The 19,754-nt window shown below is 42.9% G+C and overlaps 1 protein-coding gene across 1 annotated transcript in view; it reads right to left on the reverse strand.

Moving 5' to 3' along the window:
- The window catches only part of CDK14 (cyclin dependent kinase 14), a 316,567-nt gene extending 297,818 nt beyond the window's left edge, over window positions 1-18,749 (reverse strand). The window contains exons 1-2 of the mRNA XM_056337644.1: window positions 18,460-18,749; window positions 12,342-12,373 (exon numbers count right to left, since the gene is read on the reverse strand). Coding sequence (XP_056193619.1) covers window positions 12,342-12,373; window positions 18,460-18,550 — 123 coding nt within the window. The 5' untranslated portion in view covers window positions 18,551-18,749. The remainder of the gene's footprint in view (window positions 1-12,341; window positions 12,374-18,459) is intronic.
- Between the last annotated feature and the right edge of the window lie 1,005 nt (window positions 18,750-19,754).

Raw genomic sequence — 19,754 nt, forward strand, 5'->3', positions numbered from 1 at the left:
TATAAAACAAGTAGTTTGAAACAGTACCTCTTACAGTCTTCACAGAACTTGGACCACAATTATTTGCAACGTACCGTATGGAATGACACGTGAAGTAAATCACCTCTCCTTACAGAAACACTTTAAATATTATTGGGTTTCATATATGACAAAGCTAACAATAAGTCAATTGCTTGTGACACAAAGTTTCAAACAGATTGCAGAAAGAAAGCAGCCTGCAATAAAGTTCATGAAACACAGAATGGTGGTGGTTGGAAGGCACTACCTCTGCAGGCCATCTGGTCCAACCTACCTGCTCAAGCAGGGTGACAATCATGCTGCACAGGATGGGTAGGTTGTCTGGATGGCTTCTGACTGCCTCCACAGATGGTGACTTCACAGCCTTATTGAGCAACTTGTTTCAGTGCATGGTCACTCTCACTGTAAAAACGTGTTTCCTGATGTTCAGAGGTTTTCAGTTTCCTGTGTTTTCAGCTACTGTCCACTGCCCCTGGTCCTGTCAGTGGGCACCACTGACAAGAGCATGACTCTGTCTTCTGGACATCCTCCCTTCAGGCATTTATATACATTGATAAGATTGCCCCTGAGCCTTGCCTTCTCCAGGCTAAACAGTCCCAGTTGTCTTAGCCTTCCCTCATAGGAGAGATGGTCCAGTCCCTTAATCACCCTCAGTGCCTCTTCTCTAGACCCTCCAGTGTGTCCATATCCCTGTTGTACTGGACAGCCCAGAACTCAACACAGTACTGCAGGTGTGGCCTCACTGTGCTGAGTAGAGGAGAAGGATCACCTCTCTTCACCTGCTGGCAACACTCCTAATGCAACCCAGGATACCATTAGCCACCTTTGCAGCAATGGCCCACTGCTGGCTCATGTTCAACTTTATGTCCATCAGGACCCTCAGGTCCTTTTCTGCAAAGCTAGTCTGCCCCCAGCACATTAAGTTTTAGGAAACAGTGTTGCCTGAACTTAAGAGAGAGTCCCCTTTTTTCCCCCCAGGCAGAATTTCATCTTGTACCCAGTTAAAGGCTGTGGTAGGTGACATGGGATTTATTCTGGATGTTGCTGTCTCTCACAGTGGCTCATGCCATTACTGACAGACCAGGAGTGCAAGTTATATATATGGTCCTGTGGTAACACAGTGAGGCTGCAACTCATGAAAGTTCAGCCTAACTTATTCCTGATCTAGTATCTACATTTCAAACGTTAAAGAAGGCTAAACAGCAAACTCAGAGTATAATAAATATAATCCCACTGACTATCTCCAATTCCATCTATGTTCTTTGGCAAGAGAAAAAAAGAATTACATTTTCCACTTTTTTTCCTTCCTCTCCAAGAGGCCTTCTCTGTACGTTTTTCACAAGACAGAGAAACTGAGCAAGGAAGACAGCCATGGCATTCTTCCAAACTTTAACATTAAAATAAACCCAATTCACATAGGTTTTCAAGATGAGGATCCACTCACAGGAGAGTATCTACTCCGATGTCCTGCATCACTGCTAAACCACTGCAGCCTCTTGAAACCACTTCTTGGGTTCACCTCCTCCTCAGTGAGTATTAAACATACTCATGCGCTTTGCTAGGTCCTATGGGCACAGAATCACATAGGTGTTCTCTCTGAAGCTTAAGTGGTGACACCAAAATGAAACATCACTTTGTGACTGTAAAAATCTGTATCACTTCCACCCAATTGCTGGAGGAATGAAATAATTAGTGCTGGCAATAAACCTACAAGAGCATCTTAATTAGAACTTTGCTGAAATTGATGCAGAAGACAGAACTTTCCAAGAGGCGCAGGTTCCCTGACAGTATTTGTTCAAACATGCTAGAACTTTTTTTCATAACAGTAACTGAATTTATTTTTTAAAATAGCATTTTCCTTTGTTAAAGCTCATAGTTTGAGCCCATTGTCTTAATGTCCATATAAAATGCATGACTAAGCATTCTTTCCACACCACTGAAAAGACCTGGTCTTGAGATATAAAAAGTATACATAGTCTAATTCATAACTGCGTAGTTACTGCAAACTTACCTTCAACGATAAAAATACCATTTCCTAACTGATTTGAACAGAAAGTCTGGGAGTGCTACAGCACGCCTTTTTCAAGGGCAAGCAAATCAACCATACCTCTTCGACTTTTCTGAGCTTCTGTCATGATTTGATGATGGCCAGACACGTCACATTTAACTGAGCCATACCACACTGATAACAAACCAAATAAATAAAAAGCTCAAGTATTTCTCCAGATGTTGTCCTCTAGTTTCTGGAATATTGTGCATCTCCAAGGTCAGCAGGAGGTGTCTGTAACAAACATCCTGTTTCTTTCTAGTTCCTCTCTGTGCATGAGGAGCCAAGATAAATCCGAGCACTTTTTTGTGTGTGTAGGTTTTGGGGTTTTTTTAACAAAAATACTTTTTTTTCCCCTTCAAACTGAGCAAACCTGCAGTGATGACAGACTTCCCACATCTAAACAAGCCAAGGCATTGTAAGAATGATAATGAATCTGACAAATGGAACCAGAACTTTTTCTGAGCAAGCATAGATTGCTATTTTAACTGTAAAACTCCATCAGTAATTGGCATCAGCAAAGCAGAGCAGGTTGGAAATCATGTAGTAAGTCTGGCTGTTTAGAAAGGCCAATAAATAAAAGCCACCAAACCGCATTTTCCATTGCTTCTGCCAGTGGCTGACAGCCCCAGCATCCCCAGCCAGCCCGCAGGTGCTCCCTTCTCTCCCTGCCCACTCCACTCATGAGCTCCCACCGCCCCTACGCTCCCATGCCCCCTGCAGCTGCCTCCACAACTAGCAAGGACTTACGTAGCATCCTTGTCACCACGGGCAAAAAAACACTACCAGCTTAAGATAAACAGAAGAAAGACAAATGGTGAATACAGAAAATTACACTAAGTTATAAAGGAAAACAAGCACAAAGCAGGAAAAAAAGAGTTACTTGACAGCTGCTGACACTGTATTTGGACTATGATGCAGTTTTTGTCACCATACTGGATAAAACAAAACAACTACGATGAAACTAGAAACTGTTACAGTTAGAGGACAACTAATTCCAAGAAATGCAGAAGAGGCTGGACAAACCAGTCCCACAGGGGAGTGGGGGGATGTGTGTGTGGCTGGTTTTAAAAAAATAAATAAATAAATTTTAAAAATCTATCCAAATTTAATAAAAATACTTCCAAAAAATTACCTGTGAAAATCTTGCTTCTCTGTCAGAAAGCAACAATCACAGTATGTCAATGGAGAGATGGTGATAAAAACAAGGGGACACTGATTAAGCTCTATATGAATTTCAAAACATTCTTCTTCTAACTGCTTTCTGTAACTGCCTAACAGTACAGTGAGGAAAAATGCCTCAGCTGAGAGGTTAACAACTTAAGAAAAATAACATGAACAAAACTATGCATCCTAGCCTCTGCACTACTTCTTGCAACATACTTGGGATAACAGAAAGTCTTCCAGATTTTAAAGCTGAAGGGCACATCTGACCTAACCACAGCAAGTGACCTCAAACAAATTCCTTCACAGTGCTGAATTTTCAATATGGAAGTCAGAAAACAAGTTCAAGAACAGCATGAAGCCAGCCTCAGGTACAGTTTCAGGATCACCATTGCCACAACCCATTTCTGAGTCTGAATGTGCCGTTTCAGTGGAGGAAGACAAAGATCCATTAAAACAAAACAGTGCTGAGTGCAACTGCGTACCAGTAAGAATCCACTGATAACAAGAAATTAATTTTACTCTCACTAAAAGAAACACAAAGACTCCCAAACACGTATGTATGGGAGAACATCTTTTTGTGTATGCAAGCTATCAGACTAAAAAGTTCACATATAAAGAAAAGACCTGCTTACCATATGGCAGCAGGAAAAATACTGTAAGCTTGTAAGCCTTGTTTTCCTGGACAGGCACAGCACTGGATACTGAAGCTAGCAACATTGCTTTTATTTTTCAATACTGAAAAAGGTGAACATGTGGATCCTACCAAGAAACTTAATTCAGGTTAAGTAACTATCTCAGGAGAGCCCAAACACAAATAATTCCATTTGTTACTCAGAACTGGTGACAATCCCCTATGTGCCCTCAGTGGTCTTGCCTCTATCATTTATCATTAAGTTTCCAGCAGCATTCATTCTTACTTTAAGCTATTAAATTACTGCCAATGTTTCACATTTAAATAACCTGTAATACTCAAGCCTGACTTTTCAAACTTACTAAGGAGAACTGCCATACTTGAAAAGAACGAAAAAAGTATTAGCAGCACTGTGACTCAACTGGCATCTAAGTAGAAAGCTTTGCTGGAAGGGAAAAGGGATAAACAAATTCTAGAACATATAGAGAAAGAGGTGTACGGCAATGACAATTTCTTTAGGCCTTAATATCATCAAAATGACATTGTTTTGTGCACATAAAATCAATTTTGTTTAAATAAACCAGTCATAGCCAGCAATCTCCTTTTCTTATCCCTTCCAAATAAATAGCAAGAGATGTCAATTGACTCAGAACCCTGATAACTGTGGATGGGATCCTGCAAATATATGGTTGTCAGTGATATTGTGACACACAGCAGATGAGACATCATACATGCAGAATTTCTTAGGAAGGCTAAAAACTAGACAGAAATAATTTTCATTTAGATCATTTCATGAGAAGAAGATTTAAATATAGTCATATGTCTGTTACTGGTGTGGCTTGGAAGAAAGGGGAAAAAAAAGCAATAAAGTCTATGTACAAAGATGAAAGACACAGATCTATCAAGGAAGCCACATGATTATTTCTTGCCTCACAACTGGGAGATTGCCCAGCAAGACTGAGCACAAGAAGCTACTGATGCCGTAGTAATGTACTGTGTTTTGTTACTCTATTTAATCTACCAATAAATTACTATACCCCATATATCCCAAGAAAACAAACACCGGGATTTACACATAAGCATACTTCATCAAGATAAAAACAGCTTACATTCAGACTCCACATCTCTGTACGCATATATCCCCTCATCAGATCAACAGAAACATCCAACACAAAAAAAGGCATGCACAAGTAAGAGCAGCAGGCCTAGAAATTCATCTTCATTTTGCAATGCTTCTCCAATAGCTAAAACACTTGCCTGCAGATCAGAACAGAGCTCTTTATATGTCAGTGGTTTGGCTGGACTGCCACAAGGCACTGCTGTGGACATGGATTCAGACCAAGTTCTGCTCCTTTGTTCCATCCATTTTCAAAGGAAAATTAAGCAAAGGACACATACACATTAACTAGTAACACAAGCCCTTCTTCCATCCGGTGTCTACAGAAAAGAAGGCAGAAGAGTAAGCAGTTTCACAGCTGACAACCATTTTTCTTACCTCATGAAAATAATACACACTTTCTGAAAGGTAAATGGCCGCACTGTCACCAAACATGCCAGGAAGAATGCACATCACTGAACACATCAATGGCTGGCAAAAAGTCAGACCACTGCCACTTAACAGGTTTGAGGGATGCTCCAAGATTAAAAATCTTCCCCACTCAAAACAGAAAGGTCCTCAAATTTTGGTCTCCTAAAGCCCACATTTATCCCCCAACATTACGAACAACTCCTGTTCTGAATGAGTAAAAAGTCACTGCCAAGTAAATATCAAAACCTTCCACAGTCTCAGATTTTGCTTCAAAGCCTTGAAACTGGACACAACAGAGCAGCCATTCCACAGCCAGTTTTTCTTGGTAGCTTTCCTGACACTTCCCATTTACTTATGTGGTCACCTAGACCTGGTTCTGAAGCACCTCACATCTTCCAGAACCTGACCTTCTTCCACATGCAACAGAACAGGGAAGTGACAGGAATCCCTAGCCACCATATAAATATTGGTAATTCTCTGAGAAATGAAGTGAGGCTATCCATGGGTTGGCGATTTTTTAAGCCACAAAAACCTTCACAAACCAGCATTTTCACAGACCAATGAAGGGCACATCTGTCTCACAGCTGGTCCAGTAAGAAGCTGCCACAGCCCAGCAGAATGGCAGTATTTGCTCTCTTCCATCCACGTTCTTTGTTCTCAGACTCACACGAAGCACATTTGCTAATATTATCAGTCCTCAACCAGAGGAGACAGTTATTCCCTTTAAGCAGCTGAGAATGGCTTTATAAGACCTTAAGTTCTAAGACTATTTTGCCACAAATGCACATGCACTACCATCATACAACAGTCCTACGAACTAGCAACACAATCCAGATTCATAGTTTGTTGGAATGGCCTCAAAGACATGGCACATGGCAGCAGAGACCAGTAAATCTGTTGGCCAAGCTGACATCTAAGCCGTCTGCTGCTAGGGAACCACTGGACCAACACCAGATCCTCAGTAGTGTAACTGAACAGTTCTGGAGGGATGAAGAAACGGAGTTAAGGAGACATAGGAACACAAACCCACCAAACCAGCTCCTGGGAAATCTCCTTGTGAATCCAAAAACTGCATAAAGAAGATGGGCCTCCCACAGCAGGCATCAGATTACATTATTAATCTTTTACCTCCCTCTTTCCCCCAAAAAAATCTGCCTGTGTCATGTCTCAAGTAGTACTTCACAAGCAGTAACTTCCAATACCAAGTTGTTATCCTGTGCCTGGATTTATGTTTTCTCTCATTTGCTTTGTGGCATATGGCTGAATGGACCCATTTCTCAAGACACTTGAGCCACCCTTGTACACATTTGGCGAAGTACCTTAAACCACCAGATGATGATTTCTGACCAACTTCTCTGCTATTATTTAAAAATTGCTTTGGCAACTATACATCTATGCTTGTTTTCCAAATCCAGTTTTAGGGGGTTTTATTTTTCTAGTGTTACTTCCTACATCTCTCCCCTATCAGCCTTCAGTCACACATCACAACTGATAACCACACACCATCTGCATGTCCCAGCATTAAGCAGGGGAGAACTGCATCAAATTCATCATATACCCTAAGCTAAATCCACATTCTCAGCACTGGCAATACCCCCACCCTAACGTTACTCAGGCCATTTATAATCATTACCCATAACCACTTCTCTGGAAACTCTCCATCACAACATAAAGCAGTTCAGTAGTCACCAGTCTCTTGCCTCCTAAATATAAACAAAGTCACCAGGAAGCAGACAGCTCAGCCATGGCTTGTAACAATTTTACTGTATCTAGATTAATAAAGAAATACTGCATCCAAAATCATTTGTATCTTCCTAAGTCTGTCACTCACCAACTCCACCTTTTAAGTCTCCCAGGAGTGAAATAATCAATGTGTATTCCAAGATCCTACAAAAAGTGACACTGGGTTTCAAAAGGGCTAGATTTCTCTCTCTCCGCCATCTCCCATAACCCTGCAGGAGAACGTAAAGTTACAGTTCCATATCTATACTTGCTACATGCACTTCTCTCTCAAGCTATTTACCATAAATAAAACTTTTTAAAAATGCACAAATGTCATTTAGCGTATTATGTGCCTCCTGCATTATGGCATTCAAATTCCTCTTGTTCATTCTTTATAGAGCTCTACTTTTTTTCCAACTGCACCTCTCCCTTTAACTTCTCAAATACAAATATTCTCTATACAAGAGTTCTGGTTCAGAGAGTGGTATCCTTTAAATCAAGACATTTTTCATGGCAGCATCCACAGAGGAAGTAGCCTTTTTGTCTGGGGAGGTTTGAGAGAGGCAGACTATGAGAGCAAGCACGCTACAGAATCAACTTGGCAAAACTCCCTCCCTTTTCACACGCTTCCACTTCAAACATACGGATGTTGTTTCATGAGTTAAATAAATGAAATTTGGCTTCCTCGGAGCTGGAGACTCTAAACATAGTAAGGACTAGATGGGCATTAAGGATTTTGCTGAGGTCAGAGTATTCGTAACACCTCCAAACAGACTCTCCTATGTTCACAAGAACTTGCATTCCAGCTTTTCCATTAGAGGAGATCTTATCTCTGTCCCTCAGCCAGCTCACATGCTTTTTCACCAAGCATCTAGGCATCTAGCGTCAGCCAGCTTCAAAGTTACTGGATGGAATCAGACAGTATTACGTACACAGCAAGCACAATCACAGTATCCTAATTTCTAAAGGAAGGTGGCCTTAAGAAGAAGATGCTCTTGATATTGGGCAAAATGAACACTAAAATACAGCTACACAACAGCAATAAAACTCACAACATAATAAGCAATAATCACAGCCATTCATATTGATTGAGTCTTGGGATTATTTGATTTCATTATGACATTGATATTAATTTATCTAGTATGCATACATATGGCTGAAGGTCTTAGACCACTATTTAAGTGCTTAGAGAAACCACTAACAACAGAAGAACAAGAACCAACAGCTCGAGACTGACAATAATTTAGAAATAAATCGTAACAGCAAGCAGCTATCCAAAGGAACGGGCTACCAGCCTTCCAACAGGGTTAGTCACAGCATCAACGCTGGCTGTCATTCCAACAAATATGCTGCAATTCAGCCACAAGTTATTGGCCTTGATCACATCTGAGTGAAAAAGAAAACTGTTCCATCATTATAAGACAGAGTGGACACTTGTTATACTAACTGCCCAAAGACATCAAAGCAATCCCACATAGCTGGAAGTTGTTAATCTAACTTTGACAAACTACTAGAGCACTAATAAAATGTTCACTCAAGGGCCAAAAGTTTGTTTATAGACTGCATTTTGCAGGTACTGCTGCTCCTCAGATGCGTTTATCCTCTACCTTGATATCCAGGGTAGATAATCAGTGCTTTTCCTAAAAGAAGGAAACATGCTTTCCACACCAGAAGCCACACTCAGAAAGTAAAATTTAGGTGGCCTTGTGGAGGGCAACTGGAGGACAACTTTTTTTCTCACACACACACACACAGAGGAGAAAATGCCTTACTGTCTCCCACTCAAGCTAACTTTGAAAACTGGCAAGAACAGCCTGCCTGTCCCCCGCCCTCAGTCATGATAGTTCGTGATAGAAGAAACCAATCCACAAACCATTGAAAACATTCAGAATCTTCCCACTGATTTCAGTAGGTACTGGAGCAGCCCCATGTTCCAGTTCCCACAATGTGACTAGTACGGCAAAAAGAAAAAGGCTACATTAAAAAAAAACAAAGGGGGGGTGGGAAAAAGAGACTATACAAGAAGTGGTCTGTATCCTATTCCATTATTCACATGGAGTCTCTGGAAGATGTCATAAGATCTTAGGAAGGTAAACAGGCTACCAGTGGATTTAAATAGATTAATTCAAGTGTTCTCATGAACTGAAGTAAAGGCCAGCAGCACCTACAGAAAAGAGTTTTTTCACTCAAAATTTAATCAAAGCAACACTACAGCAGGTACCAAAAAAGTGACAAATCCTACTCTTAACTCCTTCACACTATTGTTGTACTCTGATCTTATAGGCAGGACTAAATTTACCACCAAGATCCCTGAAACACTTCTCAAACATCTAAAAGTATTTTCTGACATGCAATTTCTTCACACTTTTCACTGTTCATGATTGTTTTGTCCTAATTTACTGGAGGGATTAATTTCAACCTGCAGAAAACAATTAATTACACGATACACTTCCCCGTCATGTTTGATATCTCAGTTTATAGTAGCTTCTCTTCAACACAAAGATCACATCCTGCAGTGTTGTACACTTCTGAGCCACCGTGTGCAAGTTAAAGCAGGTAGAATAAGCTCCACTGAACAACTGTTTTCTCCCATCTCAATTCCTGAGGGACAATCAAGTACCTCAGGTAGTGCCTATGATGTGCAGGTTAACCTGACAACTGACTCAGCTGCAAACCCAAACCTTGCAGCTTTAGAAGGGTCATCTTCCTCTTCATCCCACTTTATCTCCCCCCTCAGAAATTTCAGATCCCTGCTGGCCATCTTCTGCTACTGGTGTTCTGGCCACTCTTGAAAGGCTAAAACATGAGCCCTCCTTTGCCAAGCTGTCGGGTATGCGAAGTCCTTCCCTGCAAGTTCATTACTGCTTGTTCAAGTTCCGCTTCACAGGCCAACCTCCCTCCAGAAAAGGGGAAACACATTGGGAAGAGACACACAGCATCCTTCAGCACCATGAAAGGAGAAAGGGTATCTTTTCACTAACTGTATAGGGAGATGATGATGCTTGTTAGATGCAATTTCTGTTTCAATAGTTGCCTGTATAATTTTTTGCAGTAGAAGACCTACAAGGTTTAAGTAAAACAATGCTTGGACAGCTAGCTACCTCCTCTCTCTCCTTCTCACCTGACATTCCCACCTATTGTCATTATAGCTCTCTTCATAACTGCATCTCTGGTACATCAATACTACATACGCTAGCCAGAAGGCTAGACTGCTCTCCTTTCATATCATGGTCTTGTCTTAGTCGTGTTTTTCAGGACAGCCTTCTAAGACCAACAAATGCGGCCACTCCTCTGCTTGCAGATACTGGCTCACTTAAAGGTATGTGTCATTATAATCAGGTACACTACTGTTACTGAAGACTGTTTTATCTTCCAATTTGAAGGATGTTTGAAAAGAAAGGAATTATGTGATATGCAGTACAGCCCATTCTCTGATTCACACTTTAGGCTACATAATCATCAAGAACTGTTGTGCTGAATTTGAAGATATAACAAGGAAAACAAAATCTCAGCCTACTTTTCTTTCTTATAGGAAATATCACCTAAAACTATGGAACTGATTGATTTCAATGTCACATCAAACTCTTCCCTATTTACAGGAGATGCAAGAAAACTCTTTTGGGTACCCTTCCCACTGGCCTTCTCTTATTGCCTCTGCAGTAGCTCACACCAACGATCTGTCAGATTTCAATAAAAACATACTTGAAAAATATTTTTTCTCCCCAAATCCCCTGAATTCAAAAAAAATTTGCTCAAGCTGTCTCTTGTTCAAACAGAAAGCCAAATTTAAAGAAAATGCATGCAAACTATATATAAAAAATCCTGAGGAAAAGAAGGGGACAGAAAAAATGCCATCTTCATACGATAACATTTTTTAATAGAGCCTTTCAAATTCTATATCAAATTTAATACAAGGTACTTAATGGATAGGTTATAGCACTGATACATTACTGTAGCCTTCAGAAGAAAGTACTGGATAAAAATAGACCAGATTTGTAAAACAAGGATTCAGAGTCTACCGACCACATATCTACACAGGTGTAACTTTTATGGAGGACTCGCTTTCCTCCAGGGTGTTAAAGAAAAATGCAATAGTTGGGACCACTGTGTGATCCAACAAGAGTTCCTGAAAACAGAGTCTGACCCCAGGACCTTCACTCCAGGTCTGAAAGGGATCGAGCCAAGTTACAGCTCTCTGCAACACACATCAAAAAAGCATAAACCATTTATATTGTTATTACTGAATTTGAGCAGAGGGGTGTAAAACTCAGTGCAATCTGTTTAGAAAGAGATGAAGTCTGATTTGATCCAGAATCAAGGACATTACATCATCATTAATTTATTCTAGAATCTGGCATTACACAGCAGCTATCTCACTGTAATCAGCCAAGAATTTAAGCTTACAGCATGCAATGAAGAAGAAAACACAGAAACACAAGAAGTGTAACATCAACACATGAAAATACCACCATTTGCTTCCAGCTATGGTGGCAGAGGGAACTACAAAAGGCAAGCATTGACTACAATATAACAAGTCATCACACCAAGACCTACACCTCTTCCTGCATAAACTTGCTCTGCAGGACAACTCCTGGTGACCTCGATCTCTCAAAGCCTGTTGTAAGTAAAAGCAAGCACAAGTCACAAGCAGCATATTTTACAAATTAACACACGTATATCACAGACAGGTCAGGACCCCAAACTGATTACACCGAATCATCAAGTATCAGTTTTACCAATACAGCTAGCTGATGGTTTTGTGGTGTTGGGCTTTTTTTTTTTATTTCACAAGAAGCATCTCTCTCAGTTGACATATTCAGCAAGAAGCCAATGCAGCAGCACTTTACATAAGGTGCTCTCTCAAGAGTGATGTTTTTTTCACTGTCTGTTACAGTACAGGCCTACAATTATAAGAATTACCGTGGGTAAAGTTCTGTAAAGTATTTCCTCTGCGTGCACCATTTCTCCACATGGAACATTTTTAAAAGACCACTTTTCATACAACATTCAGTTTTATTATATTCCAAAAAAAACCAAGCATTCCATTCACAGCCTTCAACTAACAAATTCATCTGGTAGTTATTTGGAAAATGAAAATATGTTCGAGCAATATGCATGTATTAACACATACGCACATTGTAACACTACTATCTATGGGTTTCTTTTAGCACTAGTGAGAAATACAAAGGCATACCTAGACTATGAAAGGTACAAAATATTTAACCTACCTCATCAAAGCTGCTATCTTCTTTCTTCAAGGCTTTAAAATAAAAGGAAAAAAGAAATTGTCATCTGTACTGCATTTCAATGAGCACAAAGTAACTAACACCCGAAAACAGAAAAACAGAGCAGCATTTTCCTGTTATAATAGGAAAGAACAGGCTGGCATGAATAACAATTTTATACTCAAAATTTGAATCTGTAAATGGAATATAGGGCTGCACAGCATGTTTCCAAGAAAGTAAATTTACATATTTATGAGAAATATTATCCTCTCAGGTTAAAGAAAGTAAAGCAAGGTGTTTTTTTTCAATTTCTAGTGAGCGTGAAAACACTTTATGGAAAGCCTGACAACGTCAAAAAGGAAAAGTATAATAAACACCTAACCATGAATTCAGTTTGTTAAGTACTAAAACTTTATGAAATAGCATGCATCGTGACATGCTTTTTTCTATTTTTTTCTTTTTTTTCTATTTTTTTACAATATGACTTACACTAAAGCAGAAAAGATTCCTGTCTTTCTACACTGTTAACTAGCAACTAATCATCAAACAAGGAAAAGGAAAACAGTGCAGAAATCAGGTGAACTGGAAAAGCAAGAAAATGAAGACATGAATAGTTCTGAAGTTGTAGCAAAGATTAAGCTGATGAAAATTTTTCCTTTAGCATACTGGGTTTCTTTATTGAAATGTAAAGAAAAATCATTTCTCCAAACGTCCATTGAACTGTGTCAGTGTGAAGGTACAAGACTGGTTCCTTTTCTCTGTACACCACAACCAGACCAACCACAGAATTGCGAACCGCATGTCGAGACCTGAAAGAGACCTGAAAGTGCTCTTCGTTTACTTCTCTTGAAGTGCTAAAGCAAGACAAACCATTGCATTGACGACTGCACTATTTCTTTTCAGTTTAAATCATGAAGGTTAGCAATCTGAGGAAGGTCATCTGAATGACCTTACAGCGCACAGTGCTGCCCCAGAAGGCTCCCTCTTCATCATGTAAGCAGAATATTGGTTCTTACACTTAAAATACATTTATTTCTGCAGGAGAGAAATACTTCAGCGCCTAGCACAGTTAAGGATCTAGACTCCAGTAGGTTTTTTGCTCTTCTGGGTGCTCCTTCCATCTTCAAATCGCTAATAGTTTCTAAACCACCTGTCTTCAGAAGCAACAGCATTACCAGCTTAAAAAAAAAAACAAACCAAACCACAAAACAAACAAACAAAAGTAGAAGCTGTATAAGAGGCTTAACAGATGCAGGACACCTCTGCAAAACATGCTGCAGCTCCACAACCTCTGCCACTAAGGCACATAAATCCCAGTTCTTGTACAGAAAAGGAGGGATGGTCCAACTTTCCTTTACTTTCAAATTCCCGTTTCTTTGGGACATGAAACATCTCTTCCCTCAGATCTTTGAAGATTACTGTTTTACAGTCACTCATCTAGATTTCAAACTCAGTAACAAAACAAAAAAAACCCCAAACAAAACCCTGGTATTTTGCTGAGGAGATTTGAGGCACACATTATACATTTTTAATCACAAAATGCACTTTTATGGTTTTGAGAGCCAGACCAAACATTTTCAGACTGCCAATCCCAAGTACCCAGAAGTGTGAGTCAGGACATTTGAGGGGGGGGGGGGGGCGAAAAAAGGAAGGGAAAAACCCAACCTGTGGAATACTTTCTAAGAACACACTTCTAATCTTATCATATACCTTTCAGGTCACAATGACCTACAAGCTATACATCAGTATATGACACACCTAGGTCATGTGACAAGCTCTTCTCTCTTACCAAATCAGAGGATTTTCACATAACCAACACATTCCAAGAACAGCCAGACAACCCAAACAAATTTCACAATGTAATAAAAAAAACAAGAAATGGGAATCTGTGATCCACTGCGAATTTTTGGCTTGCCTTTAACTTCTATCTTTGACTAAGAGGTTTTTTAAGAATCTCAAAAAATAAGAACATGAGAGCTCTGGCCACTCATTTAATCAGATTCTGCTTAATAGTAATTTCAATCTCAACCAATTTAATACATAGGATCTTCAAAAGAAATCATGGAACCGGCGTATTTTATACAACAAATTACATTAGAAATGGTGTTTTCCCATCAATGCAATCCTCTTCTTTCTAAACCCTTAAAAAAAGCTTTGCTGAATTAAAAAAAAAAATAAACCGTTTACAAATGAATTTCTCATTATCTCAGGTATGTGAGCTATTTAGAGTACATTAGAGGAGATTAGTGGAGATAACCTTTGTATTAGTGAGGAGTTAGTAACAAAGCCCAGGGATGCTCAGACAGCCACAGACTGCTTTCAGTGCACTGTGAGTAAACTCTGTAATGTTTTCTCTCTCTCTCCTCCTCTCTTTCTTCCTTCCTTTCTACCCTGGTGTTAGTTTTTGACTAAAGAGTTTGCATAAGAAAACAGAAGTTAAATGGCTGAGCTGAAGAGATCTCAAATATGATTTTGCTGCAATATGAACCTCAACAAACGCATAGCCAAGAACTCTTTACGTAACTAAAAGATTATGATAATTTTATAAAATTACTCATTGTTAATTGTAATTACATAATTATCAAACATAAAACTAAGAACCAATCCTTCTAAAGGTTTAAATGCTAAAATAAACAGTGAGCCAACTGAATCTCTGAAAGTTGGTTAACATACAATATGATGTGTTCATTTATACGAGGACAACACAGTATGTAAACAAGGAAATCAGAATTTTTAAACTAATTTGGATGTTTGTATAAAAATGGACAGACTCCCAGAGATCTGTTAATAAGTTCTGTAAATTTTTCAGAATCTTAGTAATGTAAGTTCTTTAAGAACAGTTAAAATTTAAGAGGAACACCCCTTGAAACACCAGAAAACTTCTGCCATGAGAAAGGGTGCCTTAGCTGAAAAGATAGCTCATTTTTCTAGAAATGTAAGCATGTGATTTCTGCAGTCAAAAGCCATTCTGTCTATTTTAGAATATAAACTTCAACTGAGCACCACAGGCCATATGCATTTCCTCTAAGACACCACAGCGCCATATCGCCCTTTACCAGACTTGCACACAGCACAAAGCAAATGCTCAGGATGAAGGCTCAGAGATGGACAATTTCACACAGCACATTTTTCAGCTCAGCAAAATAAACATTCTCAGCAGTAGGTACTCGTAACACTTAAGGAACAGATCGAAATTTTGAAGGATGAACCAGGCCTTTAACACCCTCTGACAGTCACTGGAAAGCCAGTGTCTAGCAAGCATCCATTCATGGTTAAGAAAGTGTGCCAAGTCTACCTGAGGCTGCCATTGGTACCTTTTGGCCCTTTGCTGTGTCCCAGGGTTAACTAAGCTGGTTTTAACTAAAGATGCTGAGGAAATAGCTTCAAACATTACTTAACATACTGTGTCACACTGTAAAAAAAATAAATCACCTTATACATTCATTGCTGATATAGCATCTGAAATGGAGAGGATTACTTTGTGGGGCCTTGAAGGTAGTTTAGCTGCAAGCCCTAGGGAAAAAAAAAAACCAAAAAAAAACACCAACCAAAAAAACCACACCACCACTGCCAGGGACAATTAGGATACATTTTCATTGTTTTTATATAACAGGCTAATATAAACTTTGCTATCAAAATGAAGGGTCTTGTAGTATTGGAAAAATTGTATTTGGCAGCTGGGGCACCACCAACACCGCAGGGAAGCCTAGCAGTGCCTTACCATTTCAAGAACGACCATTAGATGTTCCTGACTGTAGCAGTTCAAGGTTTGACTCACTAATCATTTGCCACAAACACCATGTCACTCTTGTATCATTTATATATTTATCCATATAATGCTACATTGTGTACTTAAACCTATGTAAACACATAAATTGAAGCAGAACAGGAAAAGCTGAAAGATCATCATCATTTATAATAAATCACAACAGACCAGACAACAGACAAAATTCCATATTCGATACATATTAAATTAGTAATTTGCTAATCTCGCCAAGGAACCAGCTCTTCCAAAACCAGCTTTAAAACCAATGTGACAAATACCCAGAAAGACGACTTCCAATGAGGTTTTGTTTTCTCTCCTTCATTTCAATATAAAAGTACAGCATGTGTTTCAACTGAGGATTTCCTGGTATGCAACTTAAGAGTTTCTGGCTTTGCTTGGGCTTATCTGTGGCTCTGGTATCAGGGAGCGGACTATGTTCAAACCTCACACTGATAAATTAGGGGGTTTTGAGCAAAGTGCAGTTACCAGCATGACAGTCAAAATATTAGAGCATCTGAAGATTGAACAGTCTTGCTGGTAGCAGCTGAGTTTTAGTCACAAAACCACCACCACACACAAACAAACCAGGCACCTGACCACACTCCTACACTTCTGTACACACGCACAAAGAACTGGAGGAGATGGAATATGTAACAATCCTTGCACCTAAATTCAGGCCAAAGCTCCCAAGGAAACTCAGAAGTTGTTTAATTTGTGAAAAAAATGACAAGAAGCGATGATCACCCAACAGAGCCACCTAAAACATGCAGAAATTACCAGCCAGAGGGACTCTGCTCCCTACAATGCATTAATGGGACTGTCACTGTTACAACAAAGCAGCATCCTCATTCAAAATACTTTCTTTGTTAATGACTTCCACCATTAGGAAAAGCTTTCCACAGTTCCATGTAAGAGTGTCTCTCTGTGTCTACCTTCACACATACAAAGACACGTGACAGACTGAACACCTGACTGCTTTATTTTTTCTTCTAATCAAAGAAAGTTAAATGCAGTTTAAGACTGATGATAGGTGAAAGCTATTTTCATATGGGGACAGAGAGATTTATAACTATGACTTGACATTCATTTCACAGTTGAAACTTGGCATTTACCCTTGAAACTGGTTTACAAATATGAATGAGCTTTTTCATCTTGTAGTAAGGTGTAAGAGATACCTGATTTCAAATGCTATCCTACATCTGAAGTTTGCAGTCCTTAAAAGCTAAAGGTAATACACTGAATACATACACAACACATGAAAAATTATAATGCCCGCATACTTCAATGCGCCTCCTGTGTAGGGCAGTGGAGGGAGAACCAAACGCCACAGCTCATGGCTACAGTGCAGGCACTTCACATGCTCCCACTGGGACAAAGCAGCTCTGAAAGTTGACCCTCATCTGCCAACCAGACCGACTACAAGGAAAAATGTCCCAGTGGGACAACCAGTGGGTAAGGGCTGTGGAAAGGCCCTTACAGAGGGTCTGCAAGGACAAGTGCTGCTGTGTCCACCCGTCCATCCCAGCGGCTGCCCGGCACCACCTCAGGCTGCTCTGCCCAGCCAGCCTGGGGACACCTCACAGCTCCTCCAAGGTGCCTTGTCTCCTTGCTCAGCAGCATGTTGATGCTGTCAGTGGGAACTAACGTTTTAAACTGCGAATTAAGCACCCTAGCACGCCACAGACCAAGAGAAACACCAGTGCGAGCAGACCAGAACTCTGTGGCATTGTTCTCAGTAACTAACTCGACTGCAAAATAAACTGGTGTCAAAACCAAACGCGCCACAGCGATACCGGGAGATAACGCGCTCGGCAGCGGCGTTCTGGTGACGCTCCCTCGGGATGCTTTATGCCAGTGAAAGAACGGCAAGACTTCGCGGCAGATGACAGGCAGACTTCTTTTGTCTGGCCTCCTAAATCACTCGGCCGCCGTAATCCGCTCCAGCATCTCATGCCTCAACTCAAAACCAACGTGCAGCCGCACCAAGAAAATAAATTACCAGACCTGACACAAAACGAAAATAACCATATGCTTTTTGCCAAGGTTTCTCTTCAGCAGCGGAGGTACGCTGGCCAACTCTCGTCTGCAGTTTGTTTTTTTTACCCTATTTTGGGCTAACTCCATCGCAGACCCGTACTGCCGGGGCTTCACAGGCACTGCCGGGAAAGGGCTGTTATTTTCCCGAGCTTTCTTCCCAAGAAACGCTTTTCGGGGCCGGCGGCGGCGCGGGTGTTTCCAGCCCTGCGGCGCCCACCCCCCGGCCCCGCCGCCGCGCAGGCAGCCGCGCCGGCCCCCGCCCCGCCGGGACCCCCCGGGCGGTGGGCAGCGCCGCCGGGACCCGCCTGCGGGACTCACCTATTCGGCCGAAGCTCTCCGATAAAGTTCTCCGCAACTTTTTCATCCTGCTGATCTTCTCGGCGGACTGCGAGTCGATCATGTCACACATGGGGGGCGGCCAGCCGCCGCCCCCGCTCCCCCGGCTCCGGGGCAGACGGCCGCCGCTCCGGCTCCGGGGCTCCCCCTTCGCCCCGGAGAGCCGCCGGGCGCAGCGGGACAGCCCCGCTCCCGCCCGGTAACGAGCCCTACGCCGCCGCGGCTGCTGCTGCCCGGCTCTCCGCCGCCCCCGCCCGGCTCATAGCTCCCGTCCCGCCGCCCGACCCCCCCCCCCCCCCCCCCCCCCGGCCCTGGAGTGCCCCGGCAAAGCCAGGCGCGGCGGGGAGCGCACGGGAGGAAGGGCAGCGCTGAGGAGAGATGGAGGAGTGAAAGGAAGGTCCGGCGCGGGGCTGCGGGCACCGGCGGAGGGAGAGAGGGAGGGAGCGCTGAGAGAAAGGAGGAGGCGGAGCCTGGGAGGGCCGGGAGCCCCGCGCCGCCGCCGGGGGGAGGCGGCGGGCCCTGCCCGTGCTGGCCGGCGGCTGAGCCGGGCCCCGCCACCCGCAGCACCAGGGGCGGCCCCGCCCGCCCCGCGCCGCAGCTCGCGCCCGCGCCGCCCCGCCCTGCCCCGCGCGGCGGGACGGGCGATTGCCGGGGTGAGGCGGGCGGGAGAGGAAGCGGCGGCGGCGTGAGGGGGAAGGCGGGGAGAGCTGGGGCCGGGCCGGGGGACGCGGCTGTCTGCGGGCGCGTCCCGAGCCGAGGGAGCCGCTGGCACGGGGGCAGCTGTAGTCTGGCGGGGGAGCGCACACACCCTGCCCGCCCAGCGGTGCCGGCGCCGCCAGCTATCGCGCCCCGGCCTCCCGGGGGTGCGCTGCCTAGCGCCCCGAGCCGGCAGGGGCCAGCGTCCCCGCCGGTTTGCGGCACGCCGGGGGGCCGGCCAGGGTCCGCTGCCGGTCGGGCGGAGGCCCCCGCTCTCCTTGGAGCGCGGCTTTTACAGGCCGGCGGCGGCGGGGGCGCGCCGCGGGCCCGGCCCGGGGGGCGGTCGGTGCCCGGCGGGAGGGGGGCAGCGCGCCCTGCCCTCGGTGCGCGCCCGGCACCGCGAGCCGCAGCGGGGGCGCCTCCCCGCCGGGGTCTCGAAGCGCGGCCGGGGAGTGTGCCCTCGAGTTAGCCTGCAACTTAATGCGTGTTGGGAGCTTTTGATCCTGTTAACTCAATTGAACCAACATTATTGAAAAATAAATCAGTTTAACCCATCGAGATGGATGGCCGTGTCTGGTCCA

The sequence above is a fragment of the Falco biarmicus genome, chromosome 4, assembly GCF_023638135.1.
Source record: "Falco biarmicus isolate bFalBia1 chromosome 4, bFalBia1.pri, whole genome shotgun sequence".
Taxonomy (NCBI): Eukaryota; Metazoa; Chordata; class Aves; order Falconiformes; family Falconidae; genus Falco; species Falco biarmicus.